The sequence below is a fragment of the Cryptomeria japonica genome, chromosome 3 (genome assembly GCF_030272615.1).
Source record: "Cryptomeria japonica chromosome 3, Sugi_1.0, whole genome shotgun sequence".
Taxonomy (NCBI): domain Eukaryota; kingdom Viridiplantae; phylum Streptophyta; class Pinopsida; order Cupressales; family Cupressaceae; genus Cryptomeria; species Cryptomeria japonica.
Window position 1 is genome coordinate 134632655 of NC_081407.1, and position 18524 is coordinate 134651178.

Here is an 18524-nt window from a genome sequence, read left to right on the forward strand (position 1 = left end):
TGTTTAAAAATTAAAATTTTGTACTTGTAGGTTGCTCACGAGTGCAACCAAAGCGGCAACGCTAATGGTGGAAGAATTGAAGAAGCAAAAATAAAGATATGGTTGCACTATTCTTTTTGATGGGTGAACAAATGGGGAAAACCACACCATTATCAACTTTTTGGTAGCTTCAAATGGTGAGGTAATCTTTTTAGAAATCAGTTGATGCCTCTAACAAAGTAAAAAATGTAGAAACATTGAGTCTAATGTTGCAAGAATTTGTCATGGAGGTGGGCATATGTCATATCCTTTGCTTGAAATCATAACTCTATAAAGTAAGCCGTACTATTAATCATAAAACAAGAAGCAAATGGTCAAGTGAAAGAGGAGGCTGACTCATAATAAAAGATAATTAAAACTGGCTAGACGAATTAAACCCTGATTGAGGGGCCGACCAGAATTAGGGGAGATTAATGTCATGTTCCTACCTCAATATCATTCAGAATATCATATATTGCTAATTTTTTCATATAGGCTGCCAAGATATATAAGGAGGAAAAAGAGGTTGGGACAAAATGTAGAGGGCTAGTATTTGGAGATTTAGGGTATTTGTGTTTGCCACATACGGGTAAATGATTAAACGCAGAAAGTAAATACACAGAACATAATGGAAATATATTAAAGAGCCAGTTTCTGTATTAATTCAATAGTCCATGTACATCAAGTGCTATCACATTACATTTGATACAACTATTATGATGCCACTTCGAAGGAAAGGTACGCAATATATAATACCCAAAGGGGTGCGACCAACCGTCGCATCCAACTGCCCTTCGAGACGACTAACTAACTGACTGTCGTAACTCATAATTACTGACGACAACATATCATAATACGAAAACATGACATAATGATTATTCCCGGCAACAATTTGTACCCCAATCTATCAGCCAGGAATCTACAAAATAAAATATTAAAGAGATAGAAAGAAAAGTGACCATATTTTACCAAATTATCTATAATTGTAAATTGTAAATTTGTAACTTGTAAGATGCATGTGATACAAAAATTCCAAATTTCATTACTTGGTGTTTGATTGGTTATTACTTCTTCCTTAGATAGCTAGCTTTCAAGAAAAGAGCCTAACCCTTCCAGTCTTGTAACTGTGCAATTCTTGAATAATGAGATCTCTGACCTCAACTTGGGGTGTCATCCTTTGAATGCATGTTATGAGGCCCTACATAACCTCTCCATTATAACATAAGTCGATGACCTCTCTTCTTGTTGATCGGGGCGAGTTATCCCACTAGTCTCATCGAACATCAGGATAGCTTAAAATGTGTTCAGGCGATGGGCATAATTTCCCCAATGTTCTCTCTCTCCCTCCCTCTCTCTCTCTCTCTCTCTAAAATATGAGGCTGTCCTTGTAATAATTTCAGATGGACTTATTTGCCCTATCCAAGGCCTCATAAATACACTCCATTAGGTTTTGATCCCCATCTACCAAATGGAGAACTCTAACCAAGGGCCTCGACACCTACAATATACAAATACAAAAAGATTAAAATTACAAATTTATAATGAAAGACTTAAATTAAAAAGTAAAATATTCATTTTGAATTTAAAATCAAAGTTTTGAGGTCACCTTCATGATCTCTATAGCTCTTTGTGCAAAAAGATTGTCAAAGACTATGCTTGCAACCCTCTATCCTTCAAGCTTCTTTGAATATGATGAGTCTAGCCATACTTGTATCACAAACATCCGTTTCAAAGAAGTCAACAAACTAATAATGCTTTGCAACATTAGGAAAATCACTGGAAACCTTGTTGCACCCAATCGCACCAACTCTTTCCCTTGGGTGTGACCTCCCATCAAATTAAGAACCCAAGGGTGATTGTAGATAAATTTTGTCATGCTCCTTGCATCATCTACAATCAGTCTCACCCAATCAAGTTTTCCTATGTCCTCCAAAAGAAGGTCAATTGCAATGTGCTATGAAAGGGGTCCAAAAGAGTGATCGATGCTTGTCTTGGACCAATCTTCCAGCCACCACATATGCTGCTACATTGTTAGTTATAATTTGTACCACATTCTCTTTGCTGTAATGTCATCTAGTTGGATCACTCTTTTAATTTGCCCTAAATTCACAAAAAACAATTGGAACAAAGCATATAATATAGTCGGGTACATTTCTTTACTTAGGAATAAGATAAACTAATTCTGTCCTGGGAACCTGCAATCCATTAGGTAACATTGCAGTCACAGTTTATGAAATAAATGTATTAATATTGTAGGAAATCATATATTCATCATTATATAGCAAGTTCATTGTATGCGAATCTCAGTCATAGATGATATGGAATGAGGAGGCATGGTAGGGTGCCTAAGACAGCAGTTCTCCCTCCATGCAATCCTCCTGCATTCTTCTATGATCGGGGATCTCTGAGTTTAACAACAGTCTCTCAATGTAGGGGTCGGAAGGGTAGTTTCAATAGGGTTCCCTTAGCCGTTCTCCCCCTTGATGGTGCAATAGGATGTCCTCGTAGCACTTCTCCCTACTTGTCACTGTGGCAGGGTGCCCTATAGCTGTTCTCCCCAATTGCAGATTCTCTTCCTTCCCTTTTAGACAGACTGTTCTAATATCAAATGCATATTTTTAACACTTATTAATAAATAACAGATGTGCAATCAATTCATACATAAACCATACAACAATTTCTACATTACCAGAGTGGAATGAAGTATTCACAGTTTATACTCTGATCTGATTATTACGGTGTTCTGGGGGCTGTAGTCTTCTTTTTTCTATTCAATCTGATGGTGTTTTCTTGTCTGATTGTTTGATTGATACATCTTAATCATTTATGAAGGAGTCTGTCCTTTGGAAACCACTGTCTTTCCATGCATGGACATAACCTTTTGCTGCCTTCTTTTAATATTATTCTTTATTTATTTCTGAGTACTCATTAATTCCTTGGTTATACTAAAACATCAATACAATTCACTGTTATATGCTCTAATATTAATCGCTGCTACTGACATTGATAAAGATCACTGCTACAGACAGTGATCGCTTTTCTTATATCTGCTGTGTATTTATTTGTGCCCTAGATCTGCTCAAATTTGATTGATATCTCCCCTCCCCCCCCATCCTTGATTGATATTCTCTTTTTCCTCCTTATATATCTTGGCGGCCTTCTTGAAGGGAAGCATCTCTTCATATATTCAGGGAAGCATCTCTTCAGAATATCATATATTGCATATTTTTTCCTGAGTCAAAAATTTTAGGTTTGCTGAGCTTTTGTCGAATCCGATTCTACCAACTATAGTTTCAATATTATTGATTGTAGATGACTAAATTTGATTTGATCATACGTAGCGCACTGTCTTGATTATGCTAATGATTTTGGATCATTATTGCAATGTGATTATGCAATGTTTTCATTCTTTCTTTGGGTGCTTTTTACTTAACCTTTTACCATCTTTTCAACATATTGAGCAGAACTTTATAAGGCCTTTGTCATCAAAATGTGTGCTACTTTACTACTGTTTCCTCCCTTAGGAATGTTTAACACACGTCATTGTCAAGTTTTAGGAGGGGTTTTACTTGGCAATTGCCGGTTGAAAGTGTTTTATTGATGACTTTCAATTTCCCCTTCACTGGCTGGTGCACTTTTGAGGTCAGTTCACCACATATAAGATACAGATTTCATGTGGCTTAATTCACTTAAATGTGTTCCTATGACTGTTTTCATAAGTCCAGCTGGGTGCACATCACTTAAATATTTGCCTATTTTTCCACATGATGGCAGAGTTTTAGAGTGGTTTTTCCATAAACAATGTGCACTTCACTCACCTAGGTGGAAAAGTGCTAAGCTTCTTACAATTTTACAAGTCCTTAGGTGGAGAAAACCAATTCTAAAGCCAATGAAGAAGTTTTCCTGACTTCCTTGATAGAACTTGCTTATGTCCTGGCCATATTTGATCCAGTTGTTAGAGGTTTGACAAAAAAAAATGCTATTTACTTTCATCGCTTTCTTCAAAGGTCCGTGCCTTAGTGATTTCCACACTACTTGCTCTTCCGATCTGTTCCATCATCCTCTATCTTTTTTTGCCCTTGAACATCATGATTGTCTACTCCTTATTAATCTCGAGATGATCATCTTTACCCTACAAAAATAGTTAGTAGAAAAAACCAAGACAAGAAATTTATAGACTAACTACAAGGACAACAATTGACTTGGTCTTGAAGCAAATTCAAGGATCCACTGAAAGCAATCTTGACAAAAAGTGGTACGAAACTGACTTTTGGAGGGTTACCAACATGTAGTACTATCAAATTTGAATTTTAAACAATGGGTTATCGCAACCCAAGTAAAGAGCCCTATCACTCAAATTGCCAACCCTAAAGACACAAAAGTGAAAAGACTACAAGCTGCAAGCTAAAAGAACCAAAAAGAAATATGATGTAGGTTGGGTAGTGATGCGACCTGAAATATTTCAACTCCAAATATGTGATGCATACAATTTCATGCCTTCCAAACATTACATATAATCATCAAAACACCTCAAAGTAAAACTTTCAATATTAAATTACTTGAGTTCATGGTTATCTGATCGTGGCATTATATAATAGCTTTATCCTCCAATTCTACTGTTATGGTTGGAGCTATCATCATATTAATTTGAATTTCAAAAAATCTGTACTTTCATATGAAAGACAACTTTATTCATATATAGCTTCAAAACATACCAAATGAAGAGGTGCTTTGAGCTGTAAAACAGTTTGTCGAATATCACAAAGTTTGCTCAAGTCTCCTTTAGCTACAAGATTCTTCAAAGCTGTTATTTTATCAGCAACATCCTGCATGTGTGCAATAGACTTTTAGAAGAACCCCCAGAACAATTCAGTATCTTGACTTTTACAATTAACTATTAAGTGATCGTAATGCATGATTCTAATCTCTTTTCTTCTGGATCCTGGATGTGTGTGTTTATGGATTTGTGTATATGATCAGCAATGTATGTCTAAGTTATCAGTAACAGGGAACAGCCCATTACTTTATTACTTTTTGAAAAAGCTACATTCAAATATGATTTCAAACTACTTAACCTGTAAATCAATCCTATCAAAAAGTTTGTTTTTATTGCTTCATATAAATATGCCAGTTTGAAGGACTTAAAGAAAAGGTATTTTGGTTGACATAGAATTTAGTGCATTATTATTCTGCAACTATTTTTTGAAAAGCCCATGCATTAGTATCTAAAGGGAAATCCACAGCCTTCTGTAACTGAAACCAAGGAATTTGCAATGCTTCAGCTTCACAAAAATGTAGGAGACTCTATTTTTTGGTCCTTTCTTGAATAGTTTTGGCTGCAATGGGACCTGTCTTTGCCAACAGTTTCCATATAGGATGAGTTCAACTGGGTTGCACCCATAAGAAAATTCTACTGCGGTCAAATCTGTCACCCATGCATATTCTCTATATGAGATTAGTACATTGAGTATTTGGATCACTATCATTAAGAGTAGAGTATAAAATGGAAGGAAAATCTTCATGAGAGCATTAAGTGTCTAACAATATTATAAGAATATATTCCTCTGTGTGTGTGCACACGCATGTGTGTGTGCACACGCGTGTGTGTGCGTGCATGTGTGTCTGTGCACGTGTGTGTGCCTGTGTGCATGTGTGTGACAAAACCTAGAAAATTGTGTGCTAGAGCAATAAGATGGAATTACAAAAAGTATAAATACACTTCTAGTTGCATCATCCTCTATAGTAATATATTGAGCATTACACGAAATTAAAAATAAATATTTAATAAGAAATACAAATAACCACTATGTCAGTAATCATGCTTATTTCTTTTGTGATGATTCTAATGATTTTAAAATTCACAAATTAATATTACAAGTTACAAACAATAATAACTAAAATATTATATTTGTAATTTTATCTCAACAGCTATCGTACCTTATTCATGTTCTCTGATAGGACCTTCTCAAACACTCCAAATGGTAGAGCAACTGACACAGGAACATTAACCCACAAAGGTAGCTTCCCTCTTAAGTAAGCAATATTACAAGATTTTGAACCAACCTGGAGAGTGAAAGAAGATAAACGGACATTTACAGATAACAGGATAAATGAGTATATGCCATAAAGACAAAAGCAATATTTTACATTTTTTCTTTTTGTACACTCATCTGGCTGGTGAGCTGAACATCATATTGTAGCATTAAAATGTTCTTCTCACCAAAATGATCATTACTCCAAAATTCTTAGTAACATTTATGCAGTTAAAATCTTAAATGCATTAAAAAAATCAACAATATATTAAATATGGAACTAACAAAAAATTTGCAATGCACACCAGTTCACTACTAAATTCATCAGCTGATATTGCATATGCTCCACCAAAGCATTTCTTCTTTAAGGTGATTCTCGGAGACATCCCACTTTGAGAGAACATCATCTCGGGAGCACTGAGAATATCAGTGCCCTTGATTTCACTGTCACCAATTTTTTTAAAGTCAATTAGACAAAAGAGTAATTTTTCAGGATCAAAATCTAATAAAGGATGTAAATTGAAAAAACTCACGTATAAATCAGGTTTGACGAAGTGGGTCTTATCAAAAAAGGCTTTCCTTCTTTTGCTTGTAATTCATTGAGAATATTTTGATCAAAACATGTTGCAAAACATACCTGCATGTAGATTTCCTACAGCATAAGACACTAAGAGCTAATATCGGTGTAAAATGCACTTACATTCTCCAATGCCAGGAAGTTCTATAAAATGTAAATATATCCTATCATGTCCTATCAGATACTATGGTAGTGAACAGAATGGTCATTTCAATGAATTTAAAAAAGCACCTTGCAGTTTCTTGCTCTCACTGAAACGTGGGATAAAACATCTGGCATGTCAGTCGTCAGTACAGCAACTACACCATCTGGGATTTCTTCTTCACCTTTTACTCTTCTTGCTACTAAGATTGTTGGACGATTGTAAACCTTATTTTGAACCTTGAGTAACTCATCTACAGTTGCAATATACCCACACACTTCAACTGGACTGATTATCTGCCAGCTGTTCAGACATATTAACCATCAGAATTTTGAAAGAAAATATTTGTTTACATCTGCATTGCATATTTTACAGTTTCCAATCAAATACACAGATAGAGCCAACTATGGTCATGCATATGCTACGGCCTAGAATATTATGAGCAGAGCTTTCTTAAAACAGTGAGATAACTGAAATAATGAAAACAAATAAGGTATTATATTATCATATTCGTTTGCAAGTATTAGAAAGTGACCATCCAAGGTTGGCAATATTCCGAAGAACTGGATCAAGACGATTTAGAAGCAATGAAAGTGAGGCAGCAGAGCCAGCCCGTATTATTTCTTCTGTGAAAATATTGATCTGCAAGAAGAGACTTGCTCTTAAGAATTATTTCTCTCCAGAGGCAACAAATCAAAACATCAAAATATGTTTTCCCCCCAAACTAACACTTTAAGCCCAGGATATTAATGATCTAGTAAATGCACAGATATGGGAAGTGCGTGTCAACACTTACTGCCCACTGCTGTACTCCAAGCAAAGTGCCAAGGTACTCTGCACTTGGCTGCAACAGTTCCTGGTAGTGTTCAGCTTTGTCAGTCAGTGCAAGTCGAGTTCGGTCAAGCACAGCTTTTGCATACAATGCCCACTGATCAGTATTTGTTTTGCACATATCATGTGTACGGTACCAATCCTGGAATCAGAAACACATTCAAATCCTGAATCTATTGAACAAGAAATCAAGAACTAGAAAACTTTAAAAGCATATTTAGATTGTTGGTCTTTGTGAATGTATAAGAAATGAAACTATACTAAAGTCGATAGATGACAAGATGACCAACAAAAATAGGCATAAGAAACCAAAAGTCAAGGATGCACATGCCTGACAAAACAAGAATAAGAAACCAAAAGTCATAGCTGACATTAGTGTTAATATTATTATATTTATTATTTACAAACACAATGAATCCATTATTTATAAGGACAAATTAATTGCAAGTATGATGGAGCTTCTCTTGGAGTTTTTTTATTAAGATTTGTTCTAACGTTTTCGAACATCGGCCCATCGCAAATGGGGACCCCCTCTTTTTGCTGAACAAACTAAGTCTTTTGCAGTTTGTGTTATCTTCCGAACCTAAGGAGTGAGCTTTGAGGTCTTGTCAAGCTGGGTCTTGATCTTTGGTGAAATTTGACTAAGTGTGGGAAAATGTTTTCAAAGTTCTAACAGTGACGTTTTTGAGTGTTTCTGACAAACTTTCTATTTTTAGCAGTGTCTATTTTTAGAAAGTTTCACTATGGCCCTGATTGGCCTAATTTCGTATTTGATTTGGAAAAAACTTTCTGTTTCAAAGGGCCTACCAATAAAATTTGAGCATTTTCTGAAAACTTTCAATTTTTAGCAATGTCTATTTTTAGAAAGTTTCATTGTTGCCCTGATTGACAAAATTTCGTGTTTGGACAAAACTTTCTATGTTTAGTAGTTTCTATTTTTAGAAACATGAGAACATTGATTGTAAATGGTGTAGGTATCCAAATTCAAGTCTAGTAGAACGAAGATGAAATGCAGAGCATAAAAGAAGTAAGTGCAAAAGAAAAGATCCTCCTCCAGGCCAAAAGTGTGCATAGGAGTGGAAATTCTCCTCGAAGGAGGAATTTGGCAAAAAGGGAAAAACCTTCTCCAGGCCAAAAGTGTACCCAGGAATGGAAATTCTCCTCAAAGGAGGAATTTGGCGAAAAGGAAAAATCCTCCTCCAGCCCAAAAGTGCGCCCAAGAGTGGAAATTCTCCTTAAGGAAGAATTTGGCGAGAAGGAAAAATCCTCCTCTAGCCCAAAAGTGCGCCCAAGAGTGGAAAATCCACTCCAAGAAGAAATTTTCCGCAAGGACAAAAATCCTTCTCCCTAGCAAAAGTGCGCCAAGAGTGGAAAATCCACTCCGAGGAGGAATTTCCCGTGAGAGCAAAAATTCTCCACAAGCATCAAAGTGCACCTAGGTGTGCAAACTCCTCCAAGGAGGAATTTTCCAAAATTCCAAAAGTTCTCTCCCTCCCAAGTGCACCAAGCATGCCAGGAATCTAGGCAACTGTGAAAATGACTAAATGTTGGAAATTCCTTCTCCAGACCCCAAATGCACCCAAGTCTTGGAAATGGCAAAAATGGCTAAGCATTTAGAAAATCCTCCCCCATGCTTGATATGCACCCAAGCATTCCTCAAATATGGAGACTCAAGAAATTGGCTAAGGTATTGATGAAATTCCTCCCCTCTCCAAGTGGGCTCAAAGATTCTGCAGATATGGAGACTCGAGAAATTGGCTAAGGCATTGGAAATTCATCTTATCCCTCTAGAATGCGCCCAGCGTCAGGATGGCAAGGAATGATAGAAATTTCACTTATGGGAAAATTCCTCCTTCAAGTCCAATATGCGCCCAACCTCCAGATGGCATGGAATGAACAAATTTGGCCAAGTATGAAAGAAATCCTCATCCATGCCTAATATGCGCTCAAGCACTCGGGACATGGAAATTTAACTAAGGCAAGGAAAAGATCCTCCTACTCATCTCATGTGCACTCTAGGAAAGAGAGTCCATCATCATGAAAATTGGCGCCCAAACTCATAATCCTTCCACTTGTCTCATATGTGCCCAAGGTGGAGAAATGACACGAGGCATGGAATTTAATGCCTTTGATAAAATGTGGCATTTGACAAGTCAAAGGGCGAAAAGGGGCATCACAGTTTCACCAATCCAATTCAAGGCATTCAAGGTTGAAGACCTCAAAGATCAAAGTTCAAGTACAAATGTAGAAGGAAGAATTTCCTCCGGAAATCCAAAATCAAAGGTCAAAAAGATCAAGTGTGAAAGATTTCAAGAATGATAGAATTGTCGACAAGGGAGTCCAAACCATTCCAAGAAGGTGAATTCCCGAATCCAAGTAAGTGGAAAGAAGAAAATAATCAAGGATAATTTCAGAAGAATTGATTAGAGTTAGAACCTTGGTCCAGAAGATGCAATTTCGGAAAATACTCCATCACAATCAATCAAAATGGAAAATTCTTTGTGATGAGTTATCGGATCCACATGGCGTCCAACATGCTGAGGTGGTGCCCCATCACCTTCTCTGGCCAATTGAATGTCTCCAAGTTGACGTGACCAGATTCAATGAACCTGACTTATCCAAGAGAGCTTCTAGAATGTGTTGATAATATTTTATTATTGGTTTTTATTGGAAAGGACATGTGTCCCCAAATGTAATTTTCTCATTGGTCGATTTGGCCCTACTTTTATGTGCCATAGAAGCTCTTGTTAGTAAAACCCTAATTAGGGTTCCATCTTGTTATCTCGGCCCTTGATTTCAAATCAATCTTGGTCGTTCATTTGTGGGAGGATCTCTATAAAAGGCCCATCCCTTCTCATTTGTAATTTATTAGATAGCTCATTAGAAATAGAGAGCCCTTGCTCCTTAGAGTAGTAGAGTAGGAGAAGGAGAAGATATTGTTGTAAGACTTAGAGAAATAAAATTTGATTTCATTGAAGATATGGTGGATTCATGTTTATTTCAACTTGTTGCATGGTGTTCTTCCAAATTCTCAAATTGTTAGAAGTACATTGACATTAATGGAGAATGTGACAATGTTTGATGAATTTCAATGGTTCATACTTTTTGCACTTGGATTTATATTTGCAGTGTAAAGTTAGCTTGAACCTTTTTTTATATGGATGCTTAACTTCTATCATGGAATGTACATTGTTCGTTATGATGGTGTTCATTGTGATATGAAAACTCTTTGCATAATCCCTAGAAGATTGCACTTGTTCTCATGGAGTTGTTGCTAAGCATGGCAAAGCAAGACTTGGTTACTAGGAATTCGTTCATTGGAGCATGATCCATTACCCTCATTGTCCCTAGGAGTAGATTAGAACTTCTTAACCTTTTCCCTTTACTCCTATTTTTTAAGTTCCAGTTAAGTCCGTTTAAGGAAGAAGCATCACAATCCTACAATATCCAATGATAAAGTTCCGTCCATAGCATCAAGAGAAGTGAAAAACAACAAAAGCATAAGTCCCCCCTTGGATTACCAACTCACATCATACCAAATGAGCTATATCCATCATAAAGTTGCAAGTTCGCGTATGAACGTTGGAATCACTTTTATGAACTTTTGCAATCTTAGCATAAAAGAAGATTTTTCTCAAGAGAGGATAAAGTGTCTTTGGCATTTTTATTTTGTGTTGGTGTGGTCACAAAACACCCATCAACAAGTTCTAGGTGTTGTGAAATAAAATTAGCATCCCTTGTTAGGTTCTCAATCATCTACAACCAAACAATCCCTCAAATGTTGAAGCTTGGTTTTAGCCATAAACTATTTTCATTTCAGTTTTGTACATTATAAATTTTGTGAATTTCAAGATAGAAGCAAGGAATACATAGATAAATAGGACCATGACTTGTCCTCTTTTTCTTTTCTGATAGCATTTAAGTGATTGTCTTGATAAAGAATATAAAGTCCCATGAAAAGATCTCATGGATCAAGTTTCAAACAATTTGCAAATGTCCAAACGAGTGATATGAAGAGAGAAAAATCATGAACTAAACCCATAAACAAACATCCCAAAGCAAAGCTTAATACGGTTGTATTGACCAATATGGCTAAGTCATTTTGACAAGAGATGCATAGAAATGTGTATCTTCATAAGTTGGGGCAAGTAAGAGCACAGTAGCACTTAGTGCTGTAGAAGGTGGCTCCAAACTGTTCCTCAGCATTCCAATGCCAACCAGTCACTACTTCCACATGTCCATCTTGCATTGTATTCCAATGATATATAGGAATATTATGCTCAAGAATCTGGAAATTATTTGCATTGGTAGCTCTCTTGGAGGTTCTTTGATACTAGTTATTCTGTGGTGCAACAGTGAGTTCCATTTTGGCCCTTTCATTGTTGAATGGTTGCTCAATAGCCTCTGCTCAATCGAAAGCACTTTGATAGCATTGTCTTAGGATCAATAGATTCCTCTTGCTTACCCAAATTACAAATAATCATCTTTCAGTTGTCTTTGATTCCTTGTGTATTGTTGATGAGAAGATTGATACACTTTTGTTGATTGGCCTACACCATATTCTTGGAATCTAGAATTTTTGGAAGACCATGAAGTGAGACATGGATATCTATTCTATTATTCCCTAATGCAATATTAATGGAAATTTTTTGGAACAAGTTCCTTGCAATGATGTTTATTGGGTCCTATTGTGACCTTTTTCACACATCACCCCATTGCAAATGGGGACCCTCCCTTTTTCCTGCTTTCTAGTGGTTTTGTTAGAGCCTTGTGACCTTCCTGCTTCTGTATTGTCAAGTTTGTTAGTTTTGAGCGGCCTGAGTTTTGAGCATTATGAGTCACTGTGTGCAAGCCATGGATGGAACAGAGTCTAGACATCATCATTGTGTCTAGAAAGCCCAAAGGACGAAGATCACAATTGATTTGTGCTAATTTGGACAACTTTCTATATTTGGAAAGTTTTTCTTTTTGTTTTTTCCTATTTTTTAGGAAGTTTCATTTTTGGCACTTTAAGAACAATCCCCAAAATGGCTATTTTTAGAAAGTTTTTCCTATTTTTTAGGGAACCTTGCTTTTTCTATTTTTAGAAAGTGGATCTAGGGTTTGCATTGTTCACACTAAGATACACCAAAATGATCGACAAATTCCTTCTAAAATCCAAGTTTTGACCCAAAAAGCTAACATCCTAAATTTTAGGAATCCCGAGGAATTCAGTGAATGATTTCAAGGCGATCCGGTAAAATTTGCACTAGTTATGGAGATTTCAAGTTTTTCTTGATCTTCATGAAGTCCGCCCTCCTTCAAATCAATGTGCATGACATCAAGAAAGTCTGCCTAACCTGCAAGTCTATGGTGCCTAACTTCAGCAAAGTCCGTCTTTCCCCTATAAGCTGAAGTACAAGAAGTTGATAAGGTCTTCCCCGCTCATGAAGAAAGGTAAGCTCCATGAAGTCCACCCTCCAAGGTTCCCAAGTTGAACAAAGCCCACCATGAGTGGAGAGTTGAGGTGCGAGGAAGTAAAAAGGTCCGCCCTTGGCCAAGGACTATGGTTCCTAAAGTTTGTAAAGTTTGCCTTCTTGGTGTACAACGTCAAGCAACCCCGCCCTATCATGAGACATGGTGCAAAGATGATAAAGTCCACCCTAAATGGAAAGGTTTTGAAGTGCAAGCAAGAAATGAAGTCCTCCTTGCATGAGACAAAGTCCGCCTTTCTTTGAGTGAGATGAAGTCCACCTTGATGTATGGTGCATAAACTTAATGAAGTCTGCCCTTACCTTGGTCACATGAAGAGAAAAGTCTGCCCCGTGATGGAGAAAGAAACTCACAAAGTCCGCCATGTGCAAGGAGAAGAAGGAAAGGAGCAATTCAAGTCCGCCCAAGGGTATGAAGATGATGCCTAAGTCAAGTGAAGTCTGCCCTTGATCAACATGAATGGTGCCCAAGTCAAAGAAAGTCCGCCCTATCATGAGTTGGAGGTTGAAACAAGTCAAAGAAAGTCCGCCTTGCCTTGAATGAGAAGAAGTCTGCCTTGGTGTCGAAGCACAAGTTTGTTCAAGTCCGCCTTGGGAAAGGTTCCCAACTCTCTCCAAGTCCGTCCTATCTTTGATGGAGGTTAAAACAAGTCAAACAAAGTCCCCCCAAGGGAGATGCTTGCCAGAATTTGAAAGTTACAGAATATTCCTCAACGATGTCATCACAATCTTCATGAAGTTTGAACTTGAGCCAAAAATAGAAAGTTTCTTTGAAGGATATGCTGCAGATCAGTTCGAGTTTGAGACTGAAAATCAAATTAGAAAGTTGCATATGAAGTTGCAAGATAAGATTTCGAGTTTAGGAATGATGACCAAGCAACTAAGCATGAAAATAGAAACACGCAAAGACTGAAATGAGATTAGAAACAAATTTGTGGAGAAGATATTGTGTTTCCAAATATGAAATTCGAACTCTTATACAAATACCTTATTCATTCTCTCATTTTTACACATAAAGTTCGAACTTTCTGAGCAAGTTGAGAGTGAATTTGAAAGGCTTCTGCAGGTTGAGAGTAAATTTTGAAGAATTTTTTGCAGGTTGGAAGTGTTTTGAAGAAGATTTCAAGTATATTTCTGAGTTATCAACTATTTTTCAACAAATTTCAACTCAAATTGTTGAAGAGTTTTGACTGTTTGGAGAATAAACTCATTGATTTTCTGTGATTAACTTCTGATTTTCCCATTCTTCTTCATTCTTCGAAAGTGAAAGTTGATTTCATAGGCAGAATATTAAGGTTTCAACCTAATTTTTCTTCAAAGTTCTAAAGAGAAGGAATAAAAAGAAACAAATTTCCCTTCTTCTCTTTCTTATTTTCTGCTTTTCAAAAGAGTTTGAATGGATTTAATGAAATATTCTTGGACTTAAATTTTCCCAAGTTCTGATTTTGAAGTCAAAATCAGACCTTAAGTTTCCTAAGTATTGCGATTTTCAAGAGATTTTCAGAATAATCAAGTATGGAAAATCCCATTTTGTGACTAAGTGTTGAAAAGAAAGTAAAAACCACATATTACTTAGCCACCAAACTCACAAACTACACCTAAAAATATAGAATTTGACTTAAGTTTGTTTGATTGTTTTGCAGATATCTCACAGCCAGGATGAAGTTTCAGGTGGATAAAGATTCCCCTCCGGAATCCAAGATGGGGTCTAAGTGGAAGCTGGTTGGAGACACAAACTTGGGACATATCAACCTGAGGGAATTCAAGAAGCAAATGTATGGCCTAGACAACTTGATGCCTACAGCGACTGCCAGAAAGATGATGAGAAATGGAATCGTACAGGCTGTTGGTTTCCTTCCAGCAATACAGTGTACTGAGTTGGTGGTCGAATGCTTTAAACACTACAATCATATAGACCGAGAGATCGTAGCACCTGACGAGAGAGTCTTGGCAAACATTAGTGATGTTGCTATCAGGGAAGCTTTCTGCATCCCTGAGTATCATAACCCTATTTACATGACCAAGGAGGAAGCAACACGGCTATACCAAGATAATATTGAAGAATATGAGGCCAATATCAACCATTCATGGTTGGATAAGCCAAGGAAGGGTGCTTCCAAGGTACCCAAGGATCTTATGAGAGCCTATTTCAAGGAAGATATTGGAGAAATGATAGTTTTATTAAACAGAGTCATGGGTAGTCCACAAGGCACGCCATTGGAGCCTTGGATGTACTACTTCATCAACGAGATAACTACCGGAGCAAAGATGATTGATTGGGAAAAGATTATAAGTAATAATCTTGACGACGAACTAAAGAATTTAGAGGAGAACAGGACATTTTATATGAGTTCAAATTTGGTGTACTCTCTTGCTCGAACTTACAGATATAGAGGACTCAGCTGTAGAGAAGAAGAGGGAAATAAGGAGAATCAGTTTGTTGTTTATGATTGCTACCCACAACTGCACTGGGAGGAAAAATTTCACTTCAAGAGAGTCAACGATACATTCTTGATGCATATTACTAGGACTCTCCAAGGTGGTCTTCATCAAAGGCTCTCTTAGGAATCTAAGGATTTTATCAGTAGATTCGGGCATTGGTACATCCAATACCCTAGATATACTTATCTCAAAATTCAAGGATTCTTTGGAGCTCCTTACAAGTTACCTATGTATCCCACCAATAGGGTAGTGTTGCTCGAAGTTGTTAGGCAGCTTGAAAATTATATGATTGTTCAGAGAGAGAAGCAAAAGAAGGCCGGAACATCTTCTCTCACTATTGGAAATCGATTGGAGACATGTCCATCATCAGAGGTTGTCGCTAGTGTTGAAAAGGAGCTTGCTTGGTACCCATTCTTCCAATATAAGGCCGGAAAACATTTTGACCCTTTTCACCAGATGAAAAAGGTTGATGGAGAGATATTCGAGCATAGACCTGATCTCAAAGACTATTGGGCTAATGCAGCGGATAGTTTTGAAATCAGAAGGAGATTGTGGTCCAGACTTCCCCTAAATTTGATTAGAGTAACAAAAGTGTTTCGAGTGGCAGATCAGCTTGAAGATGATCATGAGTTTGAGCAGCCTCACTTTGATAAACTGAGAAATGAGCCACTTGCCTTGGTCGATTGGTCAGATTCTGAGAGGTCTGATTTGAGCGACCTCATGAAACCAGTGATTGAATATTCAAAATGGTGGGCAACAGAGAAGACAAAGGGTCTTAAATCCCAAAGGTATCAATCTCACATATGATCTCATGGGAACCAACGAATCGATGTCTTCAAACCATGGTGTTTCATCAAGTGTTGGATCCAGAAAAAGGAAAGAAACCACTGAAGATTCTTTGAGGGGTAAAGGAAAGAAAATAGTTGGAGATGCAAGCAAAAAGTATAAATTTGATGAGGATCATTCGACCTTAAGTGCTGCATCCATTGCTCCAGTCAGGGCTACAACTAATGAAAAAAGCATGAAAGTTGATATAGGGGGTAATGAATTAAGAGCTCCTTCCCCTTTAGTGGAAGAGATAATGGAAGAACCAGCTCAAGAGCCAAATTCTGCTAGGAATGTAGAAGTTGAAGAACCTGAGCCGCCAAGGGAATTCCTAGATGGTATAGTTACAGGACCAAAAGGAACAGAGGATAAGTTTAATGAAAGTGGTATCGGAGCAGTCAACCATTCCAGATTGGTTGAGGGAAAGAATAAAGGCTAAGGCTCCTGAGGAAGCTTATTCAAAAGAGAACACAGTGGCATTCCTAGCTATGGTGAGTAAACCAGTTGAAAAGAGACCACCCAAACTAGCTAAGAGGTTCTCTTTAATTCAAAGAGATAGTGCAAGATGCAGGACAGTTCGGGTACTACTCAAGATAACATCACTCCTGAGGATTATAAAATCACTACTATGAATTTGGGTAAGCCTACTCAAGCCCAAGAGATCCAAGATTTTGATGATTCTTGCAATGCCCTCAAGGCAAGACTAGCCAAGGAAAAAGAAAAAAGAAAGAAGGTTGAAGATGAAAATGAGCAATGGAAGAGATATGTTCAACATTTGACAAAACCTATAGATCGAGAGGAGGTACCTGTTACTCCACCCATACCTCTTCCACAAGAATCATTAAAGGATTATGAGGACATGAAGGCAACTTTCAGAGAAGCTAGGGAATGGACGGCTAATGCCTTAGAACGTGCTGACATACTTATTGAGAACCTGATATCAGCACATGACTCCACATCTTCCTTATTGAGTAGAATTCAAGACACAGCCGAAGCTTGGGAAGATATTGAGGATATTCAGAGAAGAATCATTCCATGTCTGAAAGTAATCAGAGGACTTTCTCAACAGGATCTTATAAATAGAAAATTCATCCAGCCCGGTGACCTATATGATTTCAGTTCTTGGTACTTTGCCTTGGTTACAAGGGTCAAATCTTTGAGAAAATTCGAGGCTAAGTGTTCAGAAATTGAAAAGACCATTAAAGATATTCAAGACAAGGTCTTCTTTGTGTTAGTTGAGATATTGCAACAGGATGAGGTGCGAGAGAAGCATCTGCGTGCAGAGAATTTAAGGGCCAAAGTTCAAGGAAACTTCTTCAAAGTTTAAGGGCCAATTCTCAGGGAGGATCTCTCCAGAGTTTCAAGCTTCATACGCATAGACGAGAATTTCCTAACACAAGCAATTGGTTGGGAAGACGCTCTCGCCACCTATACTAATGATGTGGATATGGTTGACTTCCAAATTAGCAACTTGCCAAGTGTCACCATAGAGGAGGTACAACTTCTTGTGTCCAGGTACTGTTGATGTGTATTTTGTACACGACCAAACACAAAATAAAATACCTAGAGGCATCTTATCCTCTCTTGAGTAAAGTCTATGAATGCTCAAGATATCGCAAAAAGGATCAATCGGAAGGACTTCAAGGTTCTGCTTTATAGGATCTCTACTCATGGATAAGCTCTCTGTGGTATGATGTGATTTTGCTGGAATCACAAGGGGACTTACACTTGATGACTAAATGTATGATTTGCTTTGAATATTGCTAGAACACAGGATTTCACTATTCTAGATTTTGAAAAAAAAAGGAAAAAAGATGAGGGCGAGGAAAGGATCTGATTATGACACTAAGAATGTAGGAGCAATGAATAACCTTTGATGAAATTCTAACTAAGTCTTGTTTTGACATCCCAAGACCATCTCCACAAGGTTAGTGCAATCTTCGGAGGAAAGTTTTGTGATGTTCAGATCATCGCTACAGGCATAGACACCATCAGGCAGATGCATATTAGTGAAGAAGTGACGATTGAAGTTAAGCTTAAGCTGAATGATTCCAGTTGACTACACAAGGCAAGTCTGCAATCAACAAACTGCTAGTAGTATGGATATACGAATTTCACCATCAATCAAACACATTTCTTCCATTCATCTAATAACATGAAATCAAATCTGAGAAGTATAGAGACCA

General features: G+C 37.3%; 1 protein-coding gene across 1 annotated transcript in view; it reads right to left on the minus strand.

Annotated features, from left to right (window-relative positions):
- LOC131027322 (alpha-glucan water dikinase 1, chloroplastic) overlaps positions 1–18524 on the minus strand; it is a 262802-nt gene that overhangs the window by 25619 nt on the left and 218659 nt on the right. The window contains exons 20-26 of the mRNA XM_057957336.2: positions 7566–7742; positions 7305–7411; positions 6859–7072; positions 6584–6687; positions 6356–6494; positions 5956–6081; positions 4734–4844 (exon numbers count right to left, since the gene is read on the minus strand). Of these exons, the coding sequence (XP_057813319.2) occupies positions 4734–4844; positions 5956–6081; positions 6356–6494; positions 6584–6687; positions 6859–7072; positions 7305–7411; positions 7566–7742 (978 nt within the window). The remainder of the gene's footprint in view (positions 1–4733; positions 4845–5955; positions 6082–6355; positions 6495–6583; positions 6688–6858; positions 7073–7304; positions 7412–7565; positions 7743–18524) is intronic.